The sequence below is a fragment of the Apiospora phragmitis genome, assembly GCF_038363925.1.
Source record: "Apiospora phragmitis strain CBS 135458 chromosome Unknown utg000007l:2111988.0-4706623.0:1.0-2598199.0, whole genome shotgun sequence".
Taxonomy (NCBI): domain Eukaryota; kingdom Fungi; phylum Ascomycota; class Sordariomycetes; order Amphisphaeriales; family Apiosporaceae; genus Apiospora; species Apiospora phragmitis.
The window spans coordinates 879,084-902,535 of NW_027117406.1; the positions used below are offsets into that span (position 1 = coordinate 879,084).

Sequence of the window (23,452 nt, forward strand, 5' to 3'; positions counted from 1 at the left end):
CAGCTGTGTGGGTTAAGGCCAGTCTCTGTAACCGTGGCCCGCGAGGTGAGGCGACCGGATCTCCTAGTGTTGGGCCAGCCCCAAATCCAGATGTGGATGACGATGTTTTCTCCAAAGATCTAGCGCAATATGCAAATACCGTTGGTGTAGTGCCCACAGTCAACGCAACAATGAAGTCTGTTTGGAAGCATGTAATTTAGAATGCTGCGAAAGTGAAGAGAAAACGGCTTGGCGTTCTGATTCTCCAAGCGCCACCACCCGACTCGTTGTTCTCTTCTTTAGGAGTGGATCTTCATGCAAACTACGGAGTACCTAACCTAACATACTCAGGTGCTCTTACTCGAAGTATTACTTCAATTATAGAGAAGGCATCGCAATGACTGTATCCTGTGGGAAGCAACAAGGTCGATCGGCTAGAATGAAAGCGGATTGATGGCAGTTGCACGATCGAATGGGAGGCCGTGGCTGCATTGGATGAGCTGGCACCAATGCAGCGAATTGCCGGTGTCTGCAGGCAGAACCGGGACGGGAAACTGGTCGCATGCAGATACCAACAACAGCAACGTTAGGCACCTATCTATCATTCAACTACAGTAGGCTACGACATGGATGGGATGAAGAAGAGATGCATCCCCTAGGTAAGCATGCATGGTACTCATCGATGCCGGTTGTCTACCTGCCATTTCGCATGCAGGGTTATTTCGAATGGGTTAGGCGGGCGCCGGGATCAGTGGCGGGAGGTCTTCAACTGCCGTCGCGGCCCTCGCAACGCTAGAAACGGTCCAATGACGAAAGCCTTGTGTGGTAGGCCTGCATAGTTTACCTACCTAACCTACATGGTACGGATACACCTTGAATCTTTGTATTGGGGTAGCTAAACCAATGGCTTGAATATAGGAAAATAAGGCTCCCGTCATCTTGGGTTTATTTAACCTTACTTTACCTACCTACGTCCTACATGTACATTAGCTATTCCGCGACCAGCTATTCTGTTGTCCATCGCCAACTGCCTCTGCTTACAGTTCCAATACTACTGTAGTTTAAGATATATATCCTCAAGTAGGTATATAGCCTATCTGTTCACCCAAGATATAGTACATGTTTTGATCTTTTCCCTAGGCATTGTAACCAAAGGGGACTAAGGTAACTATTGGCTATTACACCCCATGACAACTAACCGGCGTCATTATAAATGACAGACTCGACAGAAGGGCAGGGTGAGTTCACCTCTGCGACCAGTACTCCTCAAGCCAATCCTGTGTTAGTATTCGATGGTTGGTATTATTGTCAGTCATGACTTATCATGCATGTCCAGGGTGCCGATGTACACACTACTGTGCCTTTACTACATAAGGGCTGTAAGTTGAGACATTGCCCCTCAAATCAGAGACAACGATCCATCTATATCTCTACATACTTTACGCATATGTTAAGTGGCATGCACTCTTCTTCTCCCTACCCTAACGCGCATGCTTCTATTACATACAGTATTGCGAATGGGCTTCCACGTCGTGGGGAGGGGTGAAGCGACGGCCCACTAAGGGAGCAGAGAATACAGATTAGTTGATCATCCATTGTCACATACTATCCGGCAGCTGCGCTTCATCGAGTTAAGAGGGATGCCGTACATAAAAAAGGCCTGCAAAGCACGCGGAATGACATTTTTCTGGGGCTCGACAAGCAAGTAGAGTGGGCCTGCTGTCTCCTTTCGAGTCTCGACCCGGTCAGAAACGAAATTTGCATGCGATGCCCCGGCAGCCAGTCAACGGGAGCGGAAGGAACGGGAGTTATATATGGTGAAGACATGTGGGATGAGTCGCTGGATCGCAGACTCCCGTGAGATATTCCCACGAGGCCTGCCACGAGTCGCAAGGCAGCCCGGCGACGGGGTTGAGTGTATCATGTATGAACCTTGACGTTTGCGATGGAGAAGTTCCCGAACGTTGTTCTAGACCAATGGTACTACAAAATCCACAATACGCCAGAAGGGGGGAAGGTCATGTATCACCACGGTCAAGCATCGAGGCGCATAAACAGCTTCCATGTCTGTGGAAAATATGGGCTAACAGCTAATACTTGTATGTAGCAGTTGCACAGGTAGCGGTTTGGTGGCTGGCTCATGGCTGGCTGGTTGAAGTGCCCCTGGCATAGCATCTACTTATGTATTGAAGGCCTGTCGTCGTACAAGGAAAACGAATGCAATATTGTTGCTGTCCCCTCATCTCATCTCGGGTAGGCAAATATTGTCTGATAGTTGGGCGTTCTACCAGGACTCTCTCTGGTCGTGCTGGGATGGATGATGGATACACGATGAGATGAGCATTGAGGCCCCCTCGCGGCCTGGGGGGACAGATGGAAGTCCTATTGGATTCAACAAAACGACCACATGCTTGCGCAGGCATCCCGTAAGTGACTCGTGTCGGATGGGCCGTTGCGGCTTATTTGCTGACGGGCGCCGGTGGCCTGGACCTGAGACAGCCTGGACAGCTGCTGCTAACAGAGTAGTCAGCTGGATGTGGCTCCTGATTTGGGTTAGTGGACGCTGGGGATCCTACCAAAAAAAAGTGTTGGTGTGCTGGGGGCGTGCTGGGGGGCAGCTGCTACGTCCTGGCTGTGTGTAACACTGACATCCATTGCATTCAAAGAAGTACGTTCGCCTTGCTTGCCCCCCCAATGTCTCAACTCTTTGACCTTTTGACATGCAGTGAGCCCTGCCAGCATTCCCCCTCGTCTCTTGTTTTGTCGCTAGAAGTCAAAACACACGTTATCTTGCCAGTCCTTTCGTGATTATGTTCTGATCGTCCTTACTCTCGATTCTTTCGTCCGGTTGCCCCGTAAGGCGTTGCACATTGCCCCTGTCTGTGCTGTCTCTGCTCAAGTACCTATTTGCAAATTGTACCCGACGTCGCATTATTAGCTCCGCCAGCTGCACCTCGGCATTGTTTCTGCTCTAGCTACGTCACTTCGGTCACTCAAGGGTCCCCAGCACAAACCGCTACCTACGCCCCAAACCAGACCGACCACCGGTCACCTGTTACAATCAACGTCCTGGTAATCGCACTTTGTATACTCTTTCGCCTCGTATTTGTGGCAGCCCACCAGAAAACCACCACAAGATCAATTACGTCTTACATTACCTGCTCACTTATTTTCGCTCGTTTACAAGCCGTTTTGTTGTTGCTGCTGCTGTGCCTGTACTTGATCAGCGAATGCACTTGTCATTACTACTACCTACTCCAACATCAAAATCAAACCAGTCCAAAGGAATAAGCAGACTATTATTGCCCCGATTACTTCGCTGCGACAACGTTGAATCCACTGCCGGCGAGCAGCTTTTGGTCGCCAACACTTATCGCCTCGATTGTTGCTTTTCGAATAAGTTCTGTGGCCGCCCCCGAAAGACTCGAACCTACAGGGCGGGTCGCCCCGTGGTTGTATAAAAGCAAAAGAGGGAAGGGGGAAAAGGAAGTTCACTTTCGTAGGCTTTCCTAGGATAACCCACCCTTCTGCCAGACGACTTCCCTGGCAGGCTTTTTGCATCCGAAATCGAATTAGCTGCGTTGCCCTCCGAGTATCACCATGCAGTACGTCCGGAATATTAGCGACTCGGTCTCGACCGCATGGAATTCAATCAATCCCTCCACTCTTAGCGGTGCTATTGATGTGATCGTGGTCGAGCAGGAGGACGGCAGCCTATCCTGTTCCCCTTTCCACGTTCGCTTCGGGGAAATTCTCGCTCTTGCGGCCATACGAAAAGAAGGTCGAATTCAAGGTCAATGGGGTGAAGCAAGAATACTCCATGAAATTGGGCGAAGGCGGAGAAGCTTTCTTTGTCTTCGAGACCAGCGACACCATCCCACAAAGCTTGCAGACCTCCCCGCTCGTCTCTCCGGCTTCCAGCCCACCTCTCGCGGCAGAACAGGATGACCCCGATGCCTTGCAAGAGCCTGACTTGCTCCAGCTTGACGAGCCATCTGGCCATGCGCACTCTTCTACTCGTTCTCTCAGTGGATCCACAAGTCGGCCAGGCCCAGCGCCAGTTCCAGGTTCGCCATTCCTTCGCTTGAGTAAGATAAAAAGATACTAATGCAATACGCGGTAGGGCACCTAGGGCATCACCCCACGTCCCCGGCACTGAGCAATGGGCGGCCATCTCCAGGAGATTTTCCCGACGCATACCGACTGCCTTCTCACAGTGACAACATTCTCCCGTCTAGTGCGCGGGCGCGGAGCGAGCGAGACGAATCCCCTGAAGGATCTGAGCATGAAGATAGCAACCAGTCATCCCATAGATCAATCAGCCCCCTCCTCTACCACCACAAGAGGCCGTGCAGCGAGCCATGACTTTGTCCGAGCAACTCCACGCGGCGAACATCCGAAGTAAGGTCACCGAAACCGGTGACTTGATGCTGGATATGACAGGCTACAAGAGCAGTGAGGAGGATGCTATCCGTGCCGAGGTTGTGGCGCGCAATATTCTGTCCGAGGAGATGCAGGGTGACTATGATATAGGCGCATTGTTCGGCATGGATGAAAAAGGGAATCTCTGGATCTACAGCAGCGAGGACGCGAAAGAGGCTGCCATGAAGAAAACCGTCGCCTCTTTGCGGCCAACTGCTACAATCGCTATCGATGCTGCGTCAGATCCAGGCTATGCCAGTGACGACTCTGCGTCGTCGGCCCCGCTACCTTCGCACCGCCGAAGTGAGTCGGATGCAGGCCAGACGAGCGTTGGGACACCTCCAACCACTCCTGGGTCAAGTCACGTCGGCGACCCAAATCGAAACTACGCCAAGACTCTTCGGTTGACTAGCGATCAGCTGAAGACTTTAAATCTGAAGCCTGGTGAGAACTCCATGGCTTTCACCGTGAACCGAGCCACATGCCAAGCTTTTATGTACCTTTGGAAGTACGATACGCCGGTGGTCATTTCGGACATCGACGGAACTATAACCAAATCGGATGCTCTTGGTCATGTGCTGAACATGATCGGCCGAGACTGGACGCACGCGGGCGTCGCCAAGCTGTACAGTGATATTGTAGCCAATGGCTACAACATTATGTATCTCACCAGTCGGTCAGTGGGACAGGCCGATACAACAAGAGCCTATTTAAATGGTGTCGTCCAGGATAACTACCGCCTTCCTCGTGGCCCGACCATCCTGTCCCTGATCGGACAATGGCGGCCCTCCGCGCGAAATATATCTCCGAAAGCCTCACGTCTTCAAAATGGCCACCCTTCGAGATATACGTAATCTTTACGGTCCGGATCGCCATTGCTTCTATGCCGGATTCGGGAATCGCCTTACCGATCAAATCTCGTATCGTACGGTCGATGTACCACGCAACCGTATCTTCACTATCAACTCCAATGCCGAGGATCTTTGGACTTGCTATCTCTCAACAAGCTCAAACTGAGCTACGTCAACATGACGGAAGTCGTGGACCATTACTTCCCAGCGGTGGCAACCCTGGTTAAAGGAGGTGGAGAGGAGTACACCGACTTCAAGTACTGGCGGGAGCCGCCGCTGGAGATGGACGAGTTCAGCGCTAGTGATGATGATGACGATGACGAGGATGCGGATGACGAGGATGATGACGTCGGAAACCTGGGCGACAGCTATCTCTCGCGCATCGACGATGACGATGCAGTAGAGAGTATATTCAGTGGCAGTGGCGTCTACGAAGACGAGCAGCACATGATGGGATCCATGATGGAGGAATATGAAGAGGACGCCGATGACGAAGATGTTGATGGAGAGGATATCGAAGGGGATGATGACATCGAAGGCGATGAGGACGAGGGCGAGGACGTGGATGAGGATGAGGATGAAGTGGAAGAGGAGAATGTCGGTTTGAAAATCCCGGAAGACGTGAAAGCCAAAACTCCCAGCCCCCAAGATCGCGGTGCAAGATGACCTTGCGGAGATCATCACAGGAGTGCAGTACCTGGGGCAAGAGAAGGAGGTTGAGCAGTAAGAAGGGAAGAAGTGTCATATTCAACATAGCTGGCGACTCCATTGTATAGGTCGGGAATATTGACGCATGGCTGGGTGTTTCACTGGAGGGGGAGACTTGATATTGACCCAGGGCTCTACATGCATAGCGTGGCGTTTCATTTTTGGGGGCTTTTTAAACCATTAGACAAAGCATACATCTTTAATGTACATTGAATTGATGTTCCTGTATCTGCCGAGAGATCCTCAGTGCTTCTCCGGCAAAGGAATCTACCTAACGTGCTACTTTTCGGATGCAGCCAGTCAACTTTTTACTAGCGATTTCTTGTGTTGTCTGAGACTCCCAACTTTTGGAGGTCCATGATAATGCATACTTATTGTAGAAAATTCCCGTAATCATCCAATCGATGATCTCCAAAAACACCATTAAACGCCTGTACGTAGTCTTGGGCTCCTTAGAGAATTAATAAAGCGTGGTCACCCATCGGGGCAGGTTTCCCCCCCCTCCAAAGATACACACCTGCCGGGTCTTGGCCTTATTCCAGGTCCATATCCTCGTCGTCTTCGGCCATCTCGTCCTCCAGCAGCTCACCCAGTCCGCCCCTGCCATCCTTAGTAGCATTTGCACCGTCCTTGTTGAGAGGTTCGCTGCTCTCGACGCCCTCCATCGCATCCTCCATGCCGCCCTCGGGCTCGCTCTCGTCCTTGTCGTCGTCGTCGTCGTTCATTCCGTCGTCGCCGCCCCAGCGATCCTTCAGGCCCCAGCTCATGCCGCTCAGGACGAAGCGCTCGTTAGGCAGGCGCACGCCCCACTCGTGGGCGTGGACGCGCGGCAGGGCCACGCGGTTGCGCTCCTTGGCCAGCTCCATGAGCCAGTCCTTGCTGGCGCCGCCGCCCGCCGAACCGCCTGCGCCGCTGCCGCCCCGGAACTGGTATGCCTGCCGCGACGCCACCGCCAGGCTCACGGCGTTGGTGTTCACGGCGGCGTCAATGTTGGCGGGCGCGCTGGGCGCTGCGCCTGAAGCGCCCGAGGGCTTGCTGCCCGCGGCCGACGTGTAGGGGTCCGTCGTCAGGTGCAGCGCGTCCGACAGGACCGACGACGTGTGCCGGTACGCGAAGTCGAGCAGTAGCAGGGGCCCGGCTGTCGTATGAAGTCACGCCTTGGCTCGTCAGCAGCAGCTCGATGGTGCGTGCGTCGCGCGGGCGGGGCGCCGAGGTGGACGGCGTGCCGTTGGGCGCGGATGGAGACGGGCCAGCTGCGCCGGTGGCTTGTGAGGCCTGCAGCGTACTCGAGGTGGTCGCTTGGGTGGGTTGTGACAGTGACGGCGCCGAGGTGGCGGAGGAGGAGGGGATGCCGTTTGACTGTGACTGCGAGGCGGTCGCCATAGTCGCGAGTATGTGTGACTAGCTAGTAGTAGCGGACGGTGTATCTTCAGTGAATTGATGTGAATCGCAAGGTATCGCGTTGCGTTCTCATTGGTGGTGTTACGGGTCGAGCGAAGGGCAGATCGAAGTCGAAGGATTGCGCTCCGATGTGGTACGCGAAAGGCTTCCCTCGAAGATGGCTAGGCCATCGAGGTTTGTGGTGTCGAAAGAAGCAACAGCAGGCTGGAGGATAGCGCCACAACGAGAGGAAGAGATTGTGTCTTGGTGTTTCCAATTGCTAGACACGAGATGCTGTTAATTTGATCGCCAGCAACCAAGACAGAGGTTCGCGGTGAGGATGTTAATTGATGGATTGAATGAACGAAGCTACATGTAATCTTTAAATCGTTATCGATATTGGTGGTTCAGCATCGCCTGAGGTAGAAGGTAGAAGGTACGTAGCACTGCTTACTCCGACGGTCAGATGTGCGTTGGACGCTTGAAAGGACTAACCAAGTCTGTCACCCGGGTCATCTGCTACCACCGTGTCTTTAACGCTCAATTCCCAGTGCCCCGCTAATAAGTAAATCTGAGTCTGAATACAATTGTAATTCCATTTCTTTCTTCCACTTATGATGACTATTTGATAGTCACCTGTTTGCTACTTTTATTTCAGCTGCGAGCGACAGTGACCCGACTGTGACTGGATACACAAACCATAGCCTAAATTCTTGGAGGGTGTGACGAATAACTGGGTCTAACATTCGGTTCACCCGTTCGATGGAGGGGCAATTGGCAATTGGCAATGCCCAGAGCGACCGATGAATGACTGGACATTTGCCCCGCCAAAGCAAAAGACCGGCCGATGCTGGAACACCATATTTTTCAAGTGACTATTTATTTATTAAGTCATTGATCAACTCACAGCGCATTCCCCTTTCTCCATATTCACTCAGTGTCTTGACAGGTCTCAAAACTGAATAAGCCATTTGCTATGGAGACAACTCTCCCTCTCCCGTTCTTGATCAGCGTCGCGGTACCTCCCGGCCTCGACTCCAGCGAGGGCTGTCCCGGGGTGAGGTTTCCTGTCTTGGCTGCGTCTTCTTCGACGTGACTCAACAGAACCTCGACAAGCTGCTCAACTATTTGGACCAGCACAGCTCCGAATTCCACACCTTCTTCGATGTCACCGGAGTGGAATTCCAGGACGACATCATTTCTCTTCTCGACCATGGAGCTCGGAAAATCTTTGTCCAGCCGGAACGGTTAGCTGCGTTTGCCGACTTCAAGGGGCGCGTCGCCCCGGCCGTCACCACGCCCAGCAACGTTTCCGTCGGAACCGAGTATGGCATCCTCCTGAAGGACTTTGACCACACCAAGTGTGATGTCGCCAAGTTTCTGGAGCAATCCTCGGCTGAGAAACTGCCGCCGACTTACATCAAGCCTATCCAGGGAACCAACTTCGAGCACTTCGTTGATGTATGCTCTCAAATCTCGGCCATCCCCATCTTACCTTCTACGGGCTTGACTACGGACAAGGAGGACCAGTCTAAGATCTTTGTGTCAACCATGCTGTCTGGCGCTTGGATTTCCGACCGCCCGGACAAGCTGATGCCCACTGTCGTCTGCGATGAAAGAGGCATTGCCCTTGGCTTGGTCTACAGCAGCCAGGAGAGTGTTGCTGAGTCGCTAAAGACACAGACGGGTGTTTACCAGAGCCGGAAGCGTGGCTTGTGGTACAAGGGAGCCACGTCAGGTGATACCCAGGAACTGGTGCGTGTTTCGCTAGATTGCGACAACGACGCCCTAAAGTTCGTCATCAAGCAGAAGGGAAAGTTCTGCCACTTGAACCAATTCGGATGTTTTGGTGACTTGAGGGGCATTTCGAAACTGGAGCAGACCCTGGTTTCGAGGAAGGAGTCCGCCCCTGAAGGCTCCTATACAGCGCGCCTGTTCTCTGACGAGAAGCTGTTGCGAGCTAAGATCATGGAAGAGGCCGAAGAGCTTTGCGATGCACAGACACCTGAAGAAATTGCCTTCGAGGCTGCTGATCTGATCTACTTTGCCCTAGCCAAGGCTGTCAGCAAGGGTGCCAGCCTGGCTGATATCGAGAGGAATTTGGATGCAAAGAGTTTGAAGGTGAAGAGGAGAACAGGGAATGCCAAGGGCAAGTGGGCCGAAAAGGAAGGCATCACGAACGAAACAGTTGAGGAGGCCAAGGAGACTGCTAAGGACTCCACCAGTCCGCTCACATCGGCGCCCGCTACGGAAGCCCAGACTGCGCCGGAAGTCGATAGGATCACAATGAAACGCCTTGACGCTGGTAATATGGGCACCGCACAAGTGACCGAGGCCCTCAAGCGCCCATCTCAGAAGTCAGCCGAGGTAATCATGGGTATTGTCCATCCCATCATCAACGATGTCAGACAGAATGGCGATAAGGCGCTTCTCTCGTACACCCACAAGTTTGAAAAGGCAACCTCTTTGACTTCGCCTGTTCTGAAGGCGCCATTCCCTCAGTCATTGATGAACTTGCCCGAAGAGACCATCAAGGCCATCGACGTCTCGTTTGAGAACATCCGAAAGTTCCACGAGGCGCAGCAGGAAGAACCATTGAAGGTGGAGACCATGCCCGGTGTAGTCTGCAGTCGTTTTTCGAGGCCTATTGAGAGAGTCGGTCTGTACGTCCCCGGTGGTACGGCTGTTCTGCCCAGTACCGCCCTCATGCTTGGTGTTCCTGCCATGGTTGCTGGTTGCCAGAAGATCGTGATTGCATCACCCCCACGATCGGATGGTAGCATTACTCCTGAGATTGTCTATGTCGCTCACAAGGTCGGTGCCGAAAGTATCGTCTTGGCAGGAGGGGCGCAGGCTGTCGCAGCTTTGGCTTATGGCACCGAAAGCGTCACCAAGGTGGACAAGATTTATGGACCTGGTAATCAGTTCGTCACAGCTGGTAAGATGTACGTGAGCAACGATACCAATGCTGGCGTCGGTATCGATATGCCGGCAGGTCCGTCTGAAGTACTCGTTATTGCTGATGGCGCCGCGAACCCTGCCTTTGTGGCCTCGGATCTCCTATCACAAGCTGAGCACGGCGTGGACAGTCAGGTGGTCCTAATCGCTATTGATCTCGAGGAGCAACAGCTGCAAGCGATTGAGGATGAGCTTCACAAGCAGGCCATGGCTCTGCCGCGTGTTGATATTGTCCGAGGCGCCATTAGCCACTCTGTCACCATCCAAGTTAAGGATATTGATGAGGCTATGGTCATTAGCAACGACTATGCGCCCGAGCACTTGATCCTGCAGCTCAAGGACGCCGAGAAGGTTGTGGATAAGGTCATGAATGCGGGCAGTGTATTCATTGGCCAATGGACCCCTGAAAGTGTAGGCGACTACTCTGCTGGCGTCAACCACTCACTGCGTAAGTTCTTTATTCCGTCCATCCATCCTAATAGTGAACTAATGCTAACATAATAAAAGCTACATATGGATACGCAAAGCAGTACTCGGGCGTCAACTTGGGATCGTTCTTGAAGCACATCACCAGTTCGAACCTGACTGCCGATGGTTTGAGGAACGTTGGAACCGCTGTTATGCAGCTGGCAAAGGTAGAAGAGCTCGAGGCTCACAGGAGGGCTGTGGAGATACGACTAAGCTCCATGGACGGAAAATGACTGGACGTTTCTTAAAGGGGGGATTCGGAGGGGAGTTGATATGCATGTGATTTAATGTAGGAAGCGAAGTGGGTAGACTGATCTTTGTTGAAAACCAGGCAAACGAAGGTTCCATGTTATGAGGCTAAGCTTAGCGGTATGGTCTATGGAGAACCAATGTCCCAACCCCTTCCAGTGTTACATTTCTCGATTCAGAGCAAGCTGCGCAGCTACCCTTCCTTGTGGAAATCTCACCTGCCACGGCCAACAACATAATATATAAAATGTGTCGACGATGCTTGGAGGCTGGCCGTGGCGAAGAGTCAAACTACCACGTGGCAGCTAACGTCCTCTGGGGTAAATTGCCGCATTGTCGAACTTCTTATCAGACTTTGTATCAAACGGAGCCAGAGGAACAAAACTTTTACTACTTGCCATCTTAACCGGCTGCATGGCCCTCAAAGTTTAATCAGCATGGCGGAAGTAATTGGAATTTGAGACAAAGCCCATATCAAATCCTCATCTTTGGTGGGTGGTTGGTTTTTTTCATTGACAGTTGGATTACCACCCAGCAAGGCAAAGTTTAACTCTTGCATGAAGTATTGCGCTAAATAACTGTATTTGCCTGACCTTTCACTCGTTGTTCGGGCTCGCTGTGAAGGAAACATTCTAAGTGAGCCCGGGGATCGAAAGCAGCCTAGTTGGGATTGGTCAACCTCCCGGTGTTCAGGCCTTCTAGCACTTCAGATAGGTTCATACAGATGGGACGGTGTTTTCAGAAAACATCGGTAACACACTGTGTTTTGGTGTGAAAGCTATGCTGCACACTACTGTAATACCTGGTCTGGGGAGTTAAACATATGCATGTTGGGTCGTAGAGTTGTCATTGCTCTTCCCCTCCTTCACAGTCTAGAAAGGAAGTCTGTGGGCAAGAGATCGACATATTAGCAGATGTCATAGGAAACTTTGGCGCCACTGACTGGGAATGGCAGGGAATGAAGCACGGGAGGCACGGGAGGCACGGGAGGCAAAATCACGGACATGCACGTATGCCATGATGTTTGTTGGTTGGACTTGACGCCCCCTTTTTTTCCTCCATCTCACTGCTAGCTGGGTTTGGTTTGGTTGATGGAGATCTTCGATCTCAAAGGTATCATCTTTGATAGAGACCTCCTTCGTTTCTAGAATAGTGACGTAGGAGACTGGGGCTTTGGTAGTATGTTTATGCAGTACTCAGTCTGTGGTAGGTGATGTATATGTAGCCGTATCTGTGGGTATTTATGCATGTACGCTATATCTTTGACGTTATAGGACCAGTGTTCGAGCGATAGAGACAAGGACATACCAACAACGCCTATGTCAGGAAATCCAACCTCACTGTACAACCCCATACCAACCCAAGTCAAGTGTTGGGTTCTGTATGGCGTTCTGATTGGCTCTACAACGGACGAAGATCCTCTACAAATTTGCGTATATATGTTTTTCCCGTCATTGGGGGTGGCTGTGAGATAGTGGTAAGACCACCTTCCGGATTCAGGTGTGAAGAAGACACGGTTCTTCAACACTTGGCGGCGTTGCTTGCTGTGCACAAGGCGACAAGACAAGCACTGATGGCATGTCTCAATGTCGGATGAAAGATAACAATTGGCTGTCTTGAACGTTCAGGGCTCAGGACTCAGGACCTCGCAGAGTGGGAGGGAACATCAGCCAAATCGGAGACAACATGAAGCAACACCAGCCTGGTCTCTCGGCCGCGCTTTAAAAGAAACTCGAGTTCTCTCTCTCTCTCGAACGTTCAGCCGAGCTTCTAAGTAGGAATTGTTTCATTTGTAGATGATAAGAACTCCTAGTTGTGTCAACCCAACGATTTTGAGATGGGCTGATATCTAGGCCCCCCTAATAAGCCTCACTCGCCTGCCTACCGCCCAGCACCAACTACCGGGGTTTCAGAAGGAATTGTTGGTCCTCTTCTCATCTCATCGATAGATCACCGTCAGTCTGTTGTGCGGGAGAATGCGCAAACAGTACATGCAGTACTGTAAACAGCCCAACACACAAGTGCTTGGAGATATGTGAGTTCTTGACTCGCTCTGGTGTCAACTAAACTACGCAGACGCATAAGCTTCCGCCCCATCGGGTGACAGGCCACACTATGTAACCATCGTCTGCTTGGCTCTTTGCCCCCCGGTAACAGACGCCAGATAATGAAGCAGAGGAGCTATGACGGTGAAGATTGCCGAGGCCAAGATTCCTACCTTGCCGAACATCCCAGGCGCGACGAAACACCAGCGCAGTATCAACCTGTCAGCAAGGGGCGGCTGGTCTTGCACTAGAGAAGTCAAAGGAGGCGCGAACCTTTTGTTGCTCAGCCGCGCGCATATACTTTAGCTGGTTTCGAGAACTGTCCAGAAACGACGTCCCGCCTAGGAGAGGCGGAGCGGAAGAAGCACATGCAAATAAACATCGCCACGATCCACGGAAAGGGCACTAAGGAACCAGCACGGCGATCTGATAAGGATTAATGAGATTCCGAGTAATTTTTGACCGATGCAGGTAACAAAGGACCATTCCCCAAGATACGAGGACGGAGTATATGCCCCGCGGCACTGATTCGTCCCAAGTCGAATCAAGTCGGCCAGCCAGCAGAGCCAGAGCTAGAGCCAGATACAGGCAATACGGGCAGTGCCATAGTCCTAGCTGGGAGAAGCATACTGCCCAGCCCCAGGCACCCAGCGTCTCTCATAGCCATTATCAGATGGCCAGGAGACAATGAAGCAGACTGGGCGGGAGGAGTGAAGCCCGCGCCACCGCCTGCCCTTCAGTGGCCTGTGAATATAGTTGAACGAATTCCCGCCAGACAACCTTGCCCCATGGACCATATGCATTTCTCTTTCAACTTCCCTTCCCGACTTCCGTCCCACTCCCCCCCCTCCCCCCAACCCTACATACTAGTTGTCTCACAATCAGTTCCCCCACCCCTGCAAATAAGCCCACGTACCCCTGATGCGCATCATCGTCCTTTTCAACTCTACCAATCGGAACCTCCCACTAATCATACCCTTCACCATTGCACGACTGAACCCCTGTGGCGGCTTCTACTACCACTCGGCGCTTGTCACAAGTTGTCACAATAGCTATTCCCTGTTCGCTTCACAAGCCGCGGCTCGCGCGTGAAAGCCCGACGACATAAAATCCACACGGGCCCTTGGGTCTGGACTGTTCCCGCTTGTCTAGCTAACGTCAGTGACGCCAGAAAGACAAGTACACACCACTCGCACACACTGAAACAACCACTGACGAGATAGAGTCATCGCGTGGTAACCCAATACGAAGACAAGCATGCCTCCACGGAGATCACACAAGAAGTCGCGGAATGGGTGTAAGCGGTGTAAATCCCGGAAGATTAAGGTGAGGAGAAAGCCGCAACTCTGCCCGCCGCCCACAGCCTGAGTGCATTGCTTACCGTGTCCTCCGCACAGTGCGACGAAGTTTATCCATCCTGTGGCAACTGTGTCAAGCATGGCGTGTCCTGCGACTTCGAGAACAGCAATTTCCTGGTCGTACCCGAGATCCCGTCACCTCCAGGAGGTTACTACTACGCAAGTCCAGTGTCCAGCAACCACGACCGAAGCATTTGTGGTAGTGGCGCCTGGGCCACGGCATCACCATCGGCGACGTCATGCGGCAGCGCGCCCCTGACCCTTTACCGTCAGCCGTCGGTGCCGTATCCGATGCTCAGCCAGACGTCGGGGACGAACCGGATGCTCGAGCTGCGGCTGCTGCACCACTACACCACCTCGACATATAAGCACCTATCGGTCATGGGGCCCGGGAGCGAGACCGTCTGGTGCGAGCGTGTGCCGCAGCTTGCCCTCTCGACCGCGGGCGGGTCATCATCAGACAGCAGTACAAACTTCCTCATGGATGTGTTGCTGGCCGTGTCAGCGTTGCACCTACGGACTGCATCTCCGAATGACCGCACGCTGATTCGGGCCAGTCATGCCTATACTGCTGCCGCGCTATCTGCATACAACGCTAGCCTCAGCCGGGGTATCAAGAAATCCAACGCCGAAGCGCTGTTAATAACGGCCCTCTTCATCACCTTCCAAGCCACCGCCTCCCGGGCACTCGGGGATGGTGATAGGGACAGCATGGTCGTCATCAAAAAAGAGCGCAAGTCCCCGTCCCCGGAGGAGGACCAGACATGGGCATACCACGGTGTTGAATGCCCCGAATATGAACTACCCCTGTCTTGGTTCTATTCATTCCAGGGCGTGAAAACAATTCTATCCGGCAGCTGGTCTTGGATCCAGAACAGCACGGTCCTCATCCCCATCATCCAGTCGCTCCCGGGATTGGACGTCACGCTGAGCTCGGACAGGTCGACCTTCTTCGGATCACTCCTGGATGGACTGGTAGACGAGCTCGAAATCTTCGAGATGGATCCAGCCTCACGCATATTGACCGAACAAGCCTACAACCACGCGGTAACCATGCTTAACTGGGCTCACCGGATACCGCATACAGGTGCACCTATACTATTCATGTTTGCTGTATCGCGGCGATTCATCGAGCTGCTGGAGGCCCGGCGCCCACGTGCCCTAGTCATACTCGCCTGCCATTTCGCCCAGTTGAAAAGCCTCGACGGTGCGTGGTGGCTGCGTGGTCTTCCCAAGCGCGAAGTTACGGGCATAGTGTCACTGTTCGAAGAAGAGGTCGCCGACAGCTTGAAGAACAAGGCTTGGCGGGAGTGGCTCCAGTGGGCAGCGCGGGTGGCGCAGTATAACGGCGATGGCATGGTACCGGCTGAGATATGGGGCGTCGATTTGGCTCTTCACAACGCACCGCCTTGTGGTGTCACCGGAGGTTCATTTGGCGGCGTGTCGCATGTTGAGTTGCTGACCTGCATGTTCAACAGTTTGACGACCTTCAAGGTCCAAACTTCGTGCCAGTCTAGAGCTGATGCCACTGACGTTATATTCACAACCGCCTCGTCCATGGTCATGGCCAACAGCTTGGTTGCTCCTCTGGTTGACTGAGACAGCTTGCGATGGGGTGAAAAGATGCGAATCGAGCTTTCCATTGCTCCTTTGCGGTCCCCAAGCCGGCTCCAAATATTCAGCCCGACTACCAAGCTTACAAAGTCCTTGGCAGCGGTTTGATTTGCGAAGTGGAGAATTAGACATCCTCTTTACTTGAATGACAGTTTCTGTTGAAAGCCATTGGAGCTTCTTTCTCGCACACCAAGGTACTAGGTACTATGCGCGTAGATTGCTTATGCAGATGAGCGTCGGGGATACAGAGAAGAAAACGAAGTCATTCACGGCCAATGGAGTGCAACGCCTTCTCCGCTTGGATAAACGCTCGCTAGCGTCAATGTTAATTCACAGAGGAACCGCTGCGCCGGGGTCTTGGAGGTCACCATTTCAGCATGGTGACGCAGCATGCCTACCCGCCCGAAATCATGATGATGTAGCTGTGGTGGGCAGAGACAGCGGGTTATAAGACCCTCCAGGCCGAATGTCTAAGCGCGGGAGGATAAGAAAACTCACTCATTCTCAGGATACAGATAGCAAGACATCTGATACACAGCCGCCACCATGTCCCTTGCCTCAACGATGGAAGACGAGAAGAGGCGCCGTGAGACGCTGGAGCAGCGCCCGGGGAGTTCAAATCTTCCTGCAGCCGATTGCGCCGCCAGGAGCTTTGGGCCTCGCGGGCTTTTCTGGCTCGACGTTCATTGTAGCAAGCTACATAGCGAATTGGCGGGGAAACGCTGAATCGCCGATCATTTTCTTCCCCTTTGTCGGCATTTTTGGTGGCCTTGCCCAGTTCATTGCCGTTCTGTACGGTTTTCAGGCGCGCGATACCTTGGTTACCGTCATCAACATCATGTGGGGCTCCTTCTGGATGGCTATAGGCATCCTGTACGCTTTTGTGGTAAGTGACTCTCTCGCACCATACCGACAGGTTGCTGGCGTGTGGCATCAAGGTGGCTGATGATATCATGAGCAGGCGGCTAAGGCTCTGGAGCCTCATCAGGTCCACACTCAATTTCCCGAGTTGGCTATCTGGTTCGTGGTTCTGTGCGTTTTTACCTGGTCCTGTACGCTGGCGGCCACAGCGCGAGACATGGTGCTCACTGCCTGTCTGTTTTCGCTCGCCGTCGGGAGCACGATTGCTTGTTGCATGTTCGCCTACAACGGCGGCACCGGCTCGGCGTCAGGCGACGGCCTTCATGGCGGCGTGACCCGGGGCATGAAGGCTGCGTCCTACTTCTGGATGCTGTCCGCACTGCTGGCGTGGTTGCGCGTCACGGTGTACTTGGTAGAAGAAGTTTACGGGCCGACCCATGCAATCACCAGGTTCTTCCCGATCGGACGCACGCCGCTGGAGAAGAGAGCTCCATATGTCATTCCGGGGCTGGGCGAGCCGGGCGTCAAGCGAGGAGTACCGAAACCACTAGCGGTCGAGTGAGGTGCCGAGTCTGGGGTAGCATAAGTTATCAAATCAAATCGGAGCCGAAGCCGAAGCCGCAGGGGAATCGTGGATGAGAAGAGACAGAAATGAAGATCAGTTTGCTTTGTACGCGCTTTCTCTCCATGTACGTGTACGTCATCCCTAGGCTGTTTTTGTGTGTGCACTACATGTAGGTAGGAGTCGCTTACATTTGAGATTGATCGGAATTCAAGATAGTACTTACGCCGATACAGTCCATAATAACATTGGTGCGCATTTGTTGGGAAAGTGCAGATGCTCGGTTTCATTCGCACTTGCCGAAATGTGCATGATCTGACAGAGGATTCGATCAATCCGATGAGTCAGATTGCCATGAGACGCGTGAGCAGGCTTCGTCAGTGCCAGCGCAGACAAAACATACGCAGCGATTGTTTTTGCGTGCCATGGTCGTTGTATGTCGGTTGTTCCAAGTCGAGGGATGAGTTGTTGGGGCCAATGAGCACTTACAGCACAACCCAGATTGAGCAGCTCCATCCACCTTTCACGATGATGGCACGCATGCTTTTCGTAAACCATACGCTTCATACCGATAATCCTTTCCCGGGGAAATAAATATAGACAGATCATGCCTGTAAAATCCGGGTTGTTCCGTCACTGCAATCGTCGGGGCCTACGCAACGTGAAGTAGTCCGAGACAAGCCGCGGGAATCCTACGGAATCGGCAGGGGTGTCGAATCACCACCTATGGGGACTTTGGCCGAGCAAAACAAAGCAATAGATAAGGCTCTTACTCGTCTTCCCGTGCTGAGATTCCATCGAGCTTTCGTTCATTGCATCCACTCCATTTTGTAATTCGCACAATCTTGTGTTTTATACGAGAAAGAATGAGCGACCGATATGGGCACGACTACGACGATACCGACATGGCGGTAGCAGAACCTGCCGAGGAGCGTAGGCTTCTCGGAGAGCCAGAGGAAGACGCGGCGGCGGCGCCACCACCTCGGCACCGCCGGCGACCAGCACACCGGACGGCCTTCTCGACCACATCCATCAGGTCCATCGCCAGTATCCATGTTCCTAAAGTCCACAAGGGCGACACCATCGTCAATTTGTTGTGCGCCGTCCTCTTGGTTGCTTCGTCCGCCGGTGGCTTTCTCTCCATCCCCATGACCCGTCTCGTGGAGGATGCTGTCTGCCACAAGCACTATGAACAGATGCAGAGCGTCGACAGCCCCATCGACGAGAACTTGTGCAAGCTGGACAGCATCCAGTCCAAAGTGGCCTTCATCTTTGCCATGTATGAGCTGGTCCAATCGCTTTCTGGATTCCTTGCTGCATTCCCTTGGGGAATTGCGGCCGATCGGTAAGTCGAGCGCAGCTCTGCGATTTTTCGGCCCGTGCCGTTCGATCGTCGACTAAAACATATAAAAAATTAGACTCGGACGCAAACCGGTTGTCGGTCTTGCCATTACTGGCATGTGCCTAAGTAGCCTGTGGGTTATGATGGTTTTGGCTTGGTATACAGTGATACCCCTTTGGGTTCTCACCCTTGCAGGCGGCTTTCACTTCATCGGCGGCGGCAATGCAATGATAAGTGCCGCACTACTCAGTATGGTATCCGATGTGATTCCTGAGGAGAGACGGTGAGAATGCCCACAACATCCCCTTCCTTTTCCGCCACTGGCTCCGGCAGCTGACTAGGTACACAGAGCTGTAGCTTTCATGCGCTTTCATGTGGCCGCCATCCTCGGCAACTTGGTCTCGCCAGCACTTTGCTCTCTCATGATTGCCAAGACCGGTCCTTGGCCTTGCCTGTGGGTCTCTATAGCTCTTATAATCACAGGGACGGCAGCCTTTATGTTCATTCCCGAAACGAGCTCTCATAAACAGCAAGGTGTCCAAGAAGGGGAGTCGAACCAGCCGGCTGGCTTTAAGGCTCACGTCGGACACATATACGACCGCTTGCTGGAATCCGTGTCGATACTGAAGTCGACCTCTGTGACCATCCTCCTCGCGATATGCGTGGTCTCGATTCCCGTCTTCGTCGCGGTTCTCCAATTCTTGGTTCAGTTCGTTTCAAAGCGCTACAATTTGCCCATTGGCGACACAGGCTACGTACAGACGGCATACGGTATCGCTCAGGTCTTCCAGTCGCTTCTCGTCGTGCCCTACATCTCCAAGCTCCTCGTATTGGAATCCACGCCTTGGCCATTCAAGATGAAAGACGAGCGGACGAGAGACTTGTGGCTAGCTCGCTGGTCCTACGGCGCGCTGGTACTCGGGTTCCTCCTGATGGGCGCGGCGCCGTCGCTAGCCGTTTTTGTCTTCGGGCTGTTCGTGCTGTCGCTCGGGTCCGGCTTCAACTCGATCACCAGGAGTCTCATGAGCCTCTACGTGGACCCCGAGCACCGCTCCCGCTTGTTCAGTTTGGTGGGCATGGCCGAAGTGGCCGGGGCCATGTACGGCCCGCCCATGCTGGCCGGTCTCTTCGCCTTGGGCATGCGCCTGGGGGAGCCTGGATCGGACTACCATACTGGGGCATGGCGTGCCTGTGTCTGTTGGTCATTGGTGCCCTCTCGTTTGTCAGGGTGCCCGTGATAGAAGAGAAGACGACGGCGCCGCCTCGGAGCACACACAAGAAGAGGCGCGCTAAGGCTTACTACCTGCAACTCTTCGTCACATCTGGTTTCTGAGGGGAAGTATCTTCTTTGTAATCGGGTAATATTTGTGTCAAACATGGGCTGTTGTACACTCGTTGGTGGCTTTCTTGTATTCTTTCTGGCAAAGACCTGGCATATAGGCGTTGGTAGAAGAGGGCATCAACAATCGGGACACTATTGGGCACATAATGAGTGATAGTAAACAAAATATCGAGAGAGAACCTCAAATTTGAGGCTTACATTATCTCCTGGTCACTCTCATGCGATGCTGGTGTGTCATGCATATTCGTTGTTTGACGAGATGAGTATCTGGCAGCCTGGCTTTGTACCACGAGCGAGGCGATGACCATCGAGACGCCTGAAAATGCCACCAAGTCTCCTTGCGACGGTCTGCAGCTGTCTGCATATTCCCCGGCTCCCCTCTTTCTTTCTTTCGGTTGTGGTTGGTTGGTTGTCCAGGGGCACGTGTGCTCTAGCAAACAAGGCGAGCAAGGCATCATCTTGATGTGCGTTCTCGGTCATCTCCTTGAATGAAAATGCCAACTGAAAGTCACAGCGCGCTTGCGCCACCTGCGATGTAGTCCGGACAAGGCTGGCGGTACATCTGGAGCGTGCAAAGCAAACACATGAAGGTAATAGGGCAACACAGACGTTCTGCAATGTAATTTCAAAGATCAATTGGTATACGATGCAAGTCAGCAAGCAAGGGGTATATGAGAATGCCTCTCCTATCAATGACATGAGGCAGGCATCCTAGTTCGGAATCCCAGCCGTCAGGGGACGGACATTATGTGGTGAAGTCCAGGATTTTATTGGAAAATCTTCAGATACACATACAGTATATATACCTTGACGAAGTGAGATGAGAGGGTCTCGAGTAAAAACGTACATCTCTGCGAGCCCATCCATCGTCAGGGGGACAATTTACATGAGCGGACCAAAGACACTATCGTATGCAGCCGGCAACGGGATCATGACAGCGGCGCGGGCAGCGGATTGTGAGATGGTAGCGCGGATGCATCTGATCGCTTCTGAGCAAGGATATCTATCTTTGCTGGGCAGCATTAGATTTGCTTTCATATGCAAGGAAGTACATAAGTATTAATCATTATGCACTTACTGTTAGATCTGGGGTAGCATTTGGTAAACCCCTACCCACTTCACATGACGGGGATCTAGTGCGGACCCATGTCTGTGATCACATTCGGTTGCAGCATGCCGGCATGGTTGCCATCACACATAACGCCAAGGCCATGAGGAGATTAGCCTATCGTATCAGCGTAGCATGTATCTCAAATATCATCAGATACTTACATATGTCGTCTCCATAACAACCCCTGTCAGGCCGGCCTTCACCAGCGTTACCTAGTCCCCCTCCCACCAAGCCACCCACAGCTCACTACCCGGGGCGGCTATGCTGTTCCCGGTGGTATCTGCTGGGAAGAAGCCAGTAGGGTACAGACCCGAATTCCGAGTATCGACACCCTCCATGTGCTCTACCCCAGGCAAGCCCACCTCTTTAGGCGGATTTATCGCGGGGATAAGAAGCAAAGCCCCTCGATCCTCATGTTGATCTGACATGGGGGTTTGTCCTCGCCAGCCACCAGGGTCTCGTGTCGGGATTCTCCCGACGAATCCGCAGGTAAGTGTTAAAAGTACGGATACTGCATGAAGATACGCCAAAAGTTCTGGCTAAAGGTGACAGTGGCGCACTACTTCAGCCCAATAATTTCTCGGCAGCCAACATCTAGAAGACGTGGTGCTCAAGCCACGAGGGGATGAGGCAGCCGTGGTCCGAGCTACCATGTTCGGCAGTGATGGCTATTGGGCAGGTAAGCGCAGCCCGGCCTAAGGATCCAGTGTTGACCATCATCATTTCAGGATAGCAGCAGGGGGAAACCTCATTACGGTCACGATGGTAGTTATTCGCGCGGCATCATAGGCTCCGGCACCCGGGTGAGTTGCAAGCTCGGTTCCAAACGTTACATATAGGTACTTGGAGAGTGTGTAGTGGCGATCATTGCATATTCTGGCCTGCTCGCCCCCTGCTTATAAGTGGTAATTAACATACGTCTTCTTCGATCCTCGCAGTCGGCGTGCCAGACGGCCATCGAGCTTGGCAAAGCCCGCTAAGAGGTGCATGATGTAGGATCCAACGAATCCACGACCTGAGAATCACGGTGTTTCGTTATCAACGTACGTGGGATATCTAATTTGTCTGACAACAGTGAGTGTGTCTGATATAATGCCAGCTGATCTTGAAAAAGTCCCAGCACGCCAACGAGGAGCAGAGCCCAGCCAGATCAGATGTATTAGTTTGCTGCAGCCGCAAGCCGTCATCTTGCCTTGATACAAACACATATGATGTGCTCTTGTCTGGCAAATCGAGTCTCCCGTGCAGGCTGCGGCGACCAAACTTTCAAGCGCTTCGAGAACGAAGCCATCAATGTGCGTCAGAGTTTGACGTCCAAACCGTCACTTCATCGGCTTTATTACGGGGAGTTGTCAGTTGGGCTCGAAACTGTAAGCATTCAGCCCAACAACATACGATTTGACGTCTTCGAAGAAGTGCGGAGACGAGATGATTGCCTTCTATGGTAGGTGGTATCGGCTAGGCTGAGATTTTCTGTTGGGTTGGAGAAAGTGATTTTGTGAGTCGATGAACCTGCCCTCTGGGACCCTGCCATTGCAGCAACGTCTATCGTCGACAGGGCATGGCAAGCAGCAAGGACGGCGAATCCGTATGCACGTGGACGAAAAGGGACGAGGGAATAAGGAAACATGCCGAGACTTTCCTCCCTAGCGACGATTGGTACATGCATATGTAGATAGATATCCGTAAATGACCTTCACTTGGTCATGCTGAGGGGACCTTGGGACCTCATGGGTTGATGTGACGAAGAAGTTGAAACCTGGTCTCTGTACGGTACCAGATTTGGCACGCAGCTGAATCTTGCAGCGTTAATCTGATAGATGTATCGGTTTTCATGGTCCCCAGTGGTTCGGCTAACATACCTATTTTTGTTTCTTTTGAACGCCCTTAGGACCAAGGACCTCGGCCAGAACTCGGCATCTGTTTTGGCAGCCTCGAGAGTAGGCGTATATTGGCACCTTCATATCTTCCAAGGTAATAAATCGTACATGCTTCTTGACTGGGGTAGTTGGCGTAATACCGCATGAGGACCCTTTGCTTCTTTGACAACCCCCCCCCCACGCGGAGCCACGGCTACGTCCCGGATTTCTTACACCAAATGCAGAAGCCCTGCAATTCTACGTACATGGCGAACTTGTTATTGTTCGGTATCCAGAGACCTTGGAGCCAAGTTGGTGAGTCTTTAATGGCCCGTGGGCAGAC

General features: G+C 52.7%; 7 protein-coding genes across 7 annotated transcripts; 6 read left to right on the forward strand and 1 right to left on the reverse strand.

The window, feature by feature from the left end:
• Positions 1 to 3,579: 3,579 nt before the first annotated feature.
• PG994_007880 (uncharacterized protein) lies at positions 3,580 to 5,418 on the forward strand (the record flags this gene model as incomplete). The annotated part of the gene is given in 5 exon segments (XM_066859289.1): positions 3,580 to 3,772; positions 3,792 to 4,046; positions 4,140 to 4,280; positions 4,324 to 5,220; positions 5,246 to 5,418. 5 exon segments carry the CDS (start codon positions 3,580 to 3,582, stop codon positions 5,416 to 5,418), a joined length of 1,659 nt encoding a protein of 552 aa, XP_066714776.1.
• Positions 5,419 to 5,429: 11 nt separating this feature from the next.
• PG994_007881 (Nuclear elongation and deformation protein 1) lies at positions 5,430 to 5,918 on the forward strand (the record flags this gene model as incomplete). The annotated part of the gene is made up of 1 exon (XM_066859290.1): positions 5,430 to 5,918. One exon carries the CDS (start codon positions 5,430 to 5,432, stop codon positions 5,916 to 5,918), a length of 489 nt encoding a protein of 162 aa, XP_066714777.1.
• A 575-nt stretch (positions 5,919 to 6,493) lies between these two features.
• PG994_007882 (transcription initiation factor TFIID) lies at positions 6,494 to 7,343 on the reverse strand (the record flags this gene model as incomplete). The annotated part of the gene is made up of 2 exons (XM_066859291.1): positions 6,494 to 7,098; positions 7,148 to 7,343. The coding sequence occupies 2 exons, from the start codon at positions 7,341 to 7,343 to the stop codon at positions 6,494 to 6,496; spliced, it is 801 nt and encodes a 266-aa protein (XP_066714778.1).
• A 973-nt stretch (positions 7,344 to 8,316) lies between these two features.
• On the forward strand, positions 8,317 to 10,999 carry PG994_007883 (Histidine biosynthesis trifunctional protein; the record flags this gene model as incomplete). Its single annotated transcript, XM_066859292.1, has 3 exons — positions 8,317 to 8,397; positions 8,445 to 10,746; positions 10,806 to 10,999. 3 exons carry the CDS (start codon positions 8,317 to 8,319, stop codon positions 10,997 to 10,999), a joined length of 2,577 nt encoding a protein of 858 aa, XP_066714779.1.
• A 3,318-nt stretch (positions 11,000 to 14,317) lies between these two features.
• Positions 14,318 to 16,017, forward strand: PG994_007884 (uncharacterized protein; the record flags this gene model as incomplete). The annotated part of the gene is made up of 2 exons (XM_066859293.1): positions 14,318 to 14,386; positions 14,458 to 16,017. 2 exons carry the CDS (start codon positions 14,318 to 14,320, stop codon positions 16,015 to 16,017), a joined length of 1,629 nt encoding a protein of 542 aa, XP_066714780.1.
• A 561-nt stretch (positions 16,018 to 16,578) lies between these two features.
• Positions 16,579 to 17,455, forward strand: PG994_007885 (uncharacterized protein; the record flags this gene model as incomplete). The annotated part of the gene is made up of 3 exons (XM_066859294.1): positions 16,579 to 16,618; positions 16,680 to 16,918; positions 16,994 to 17,455. The coding sequence occupies 3 exons, from the start codon at positions 16,579 to 16,581 to the stop codon at positions 17,453 to 17,455; spliced, it is 741 nt and encodes a 246-aa protein (XP_066714781.1).
• An 866-nt stretch (positions 17,456 to 18,321) lies between these two features.
• On the forward strand, positions 18,322 to 20,035 carry PG994_007886 (uncharacterized protein; the record flags this gene model as incomplete). Its single annotated transcript, XM_066859295.1, has 3 exons — positions 18,322 to 18,800; positions 18,874 to 19,080; positions 19,147 to 20,035. 3 exons carry the CDS (start codon positions 18,322 to 18,324, stop codon positions 20,033 to 20,035), a joined length of 1,575 nt encoding a protein of 524 aa, XP_066714782.1.
• Positions 20,036 to 23,452: the final 3,417 nt, after the last annotated feature.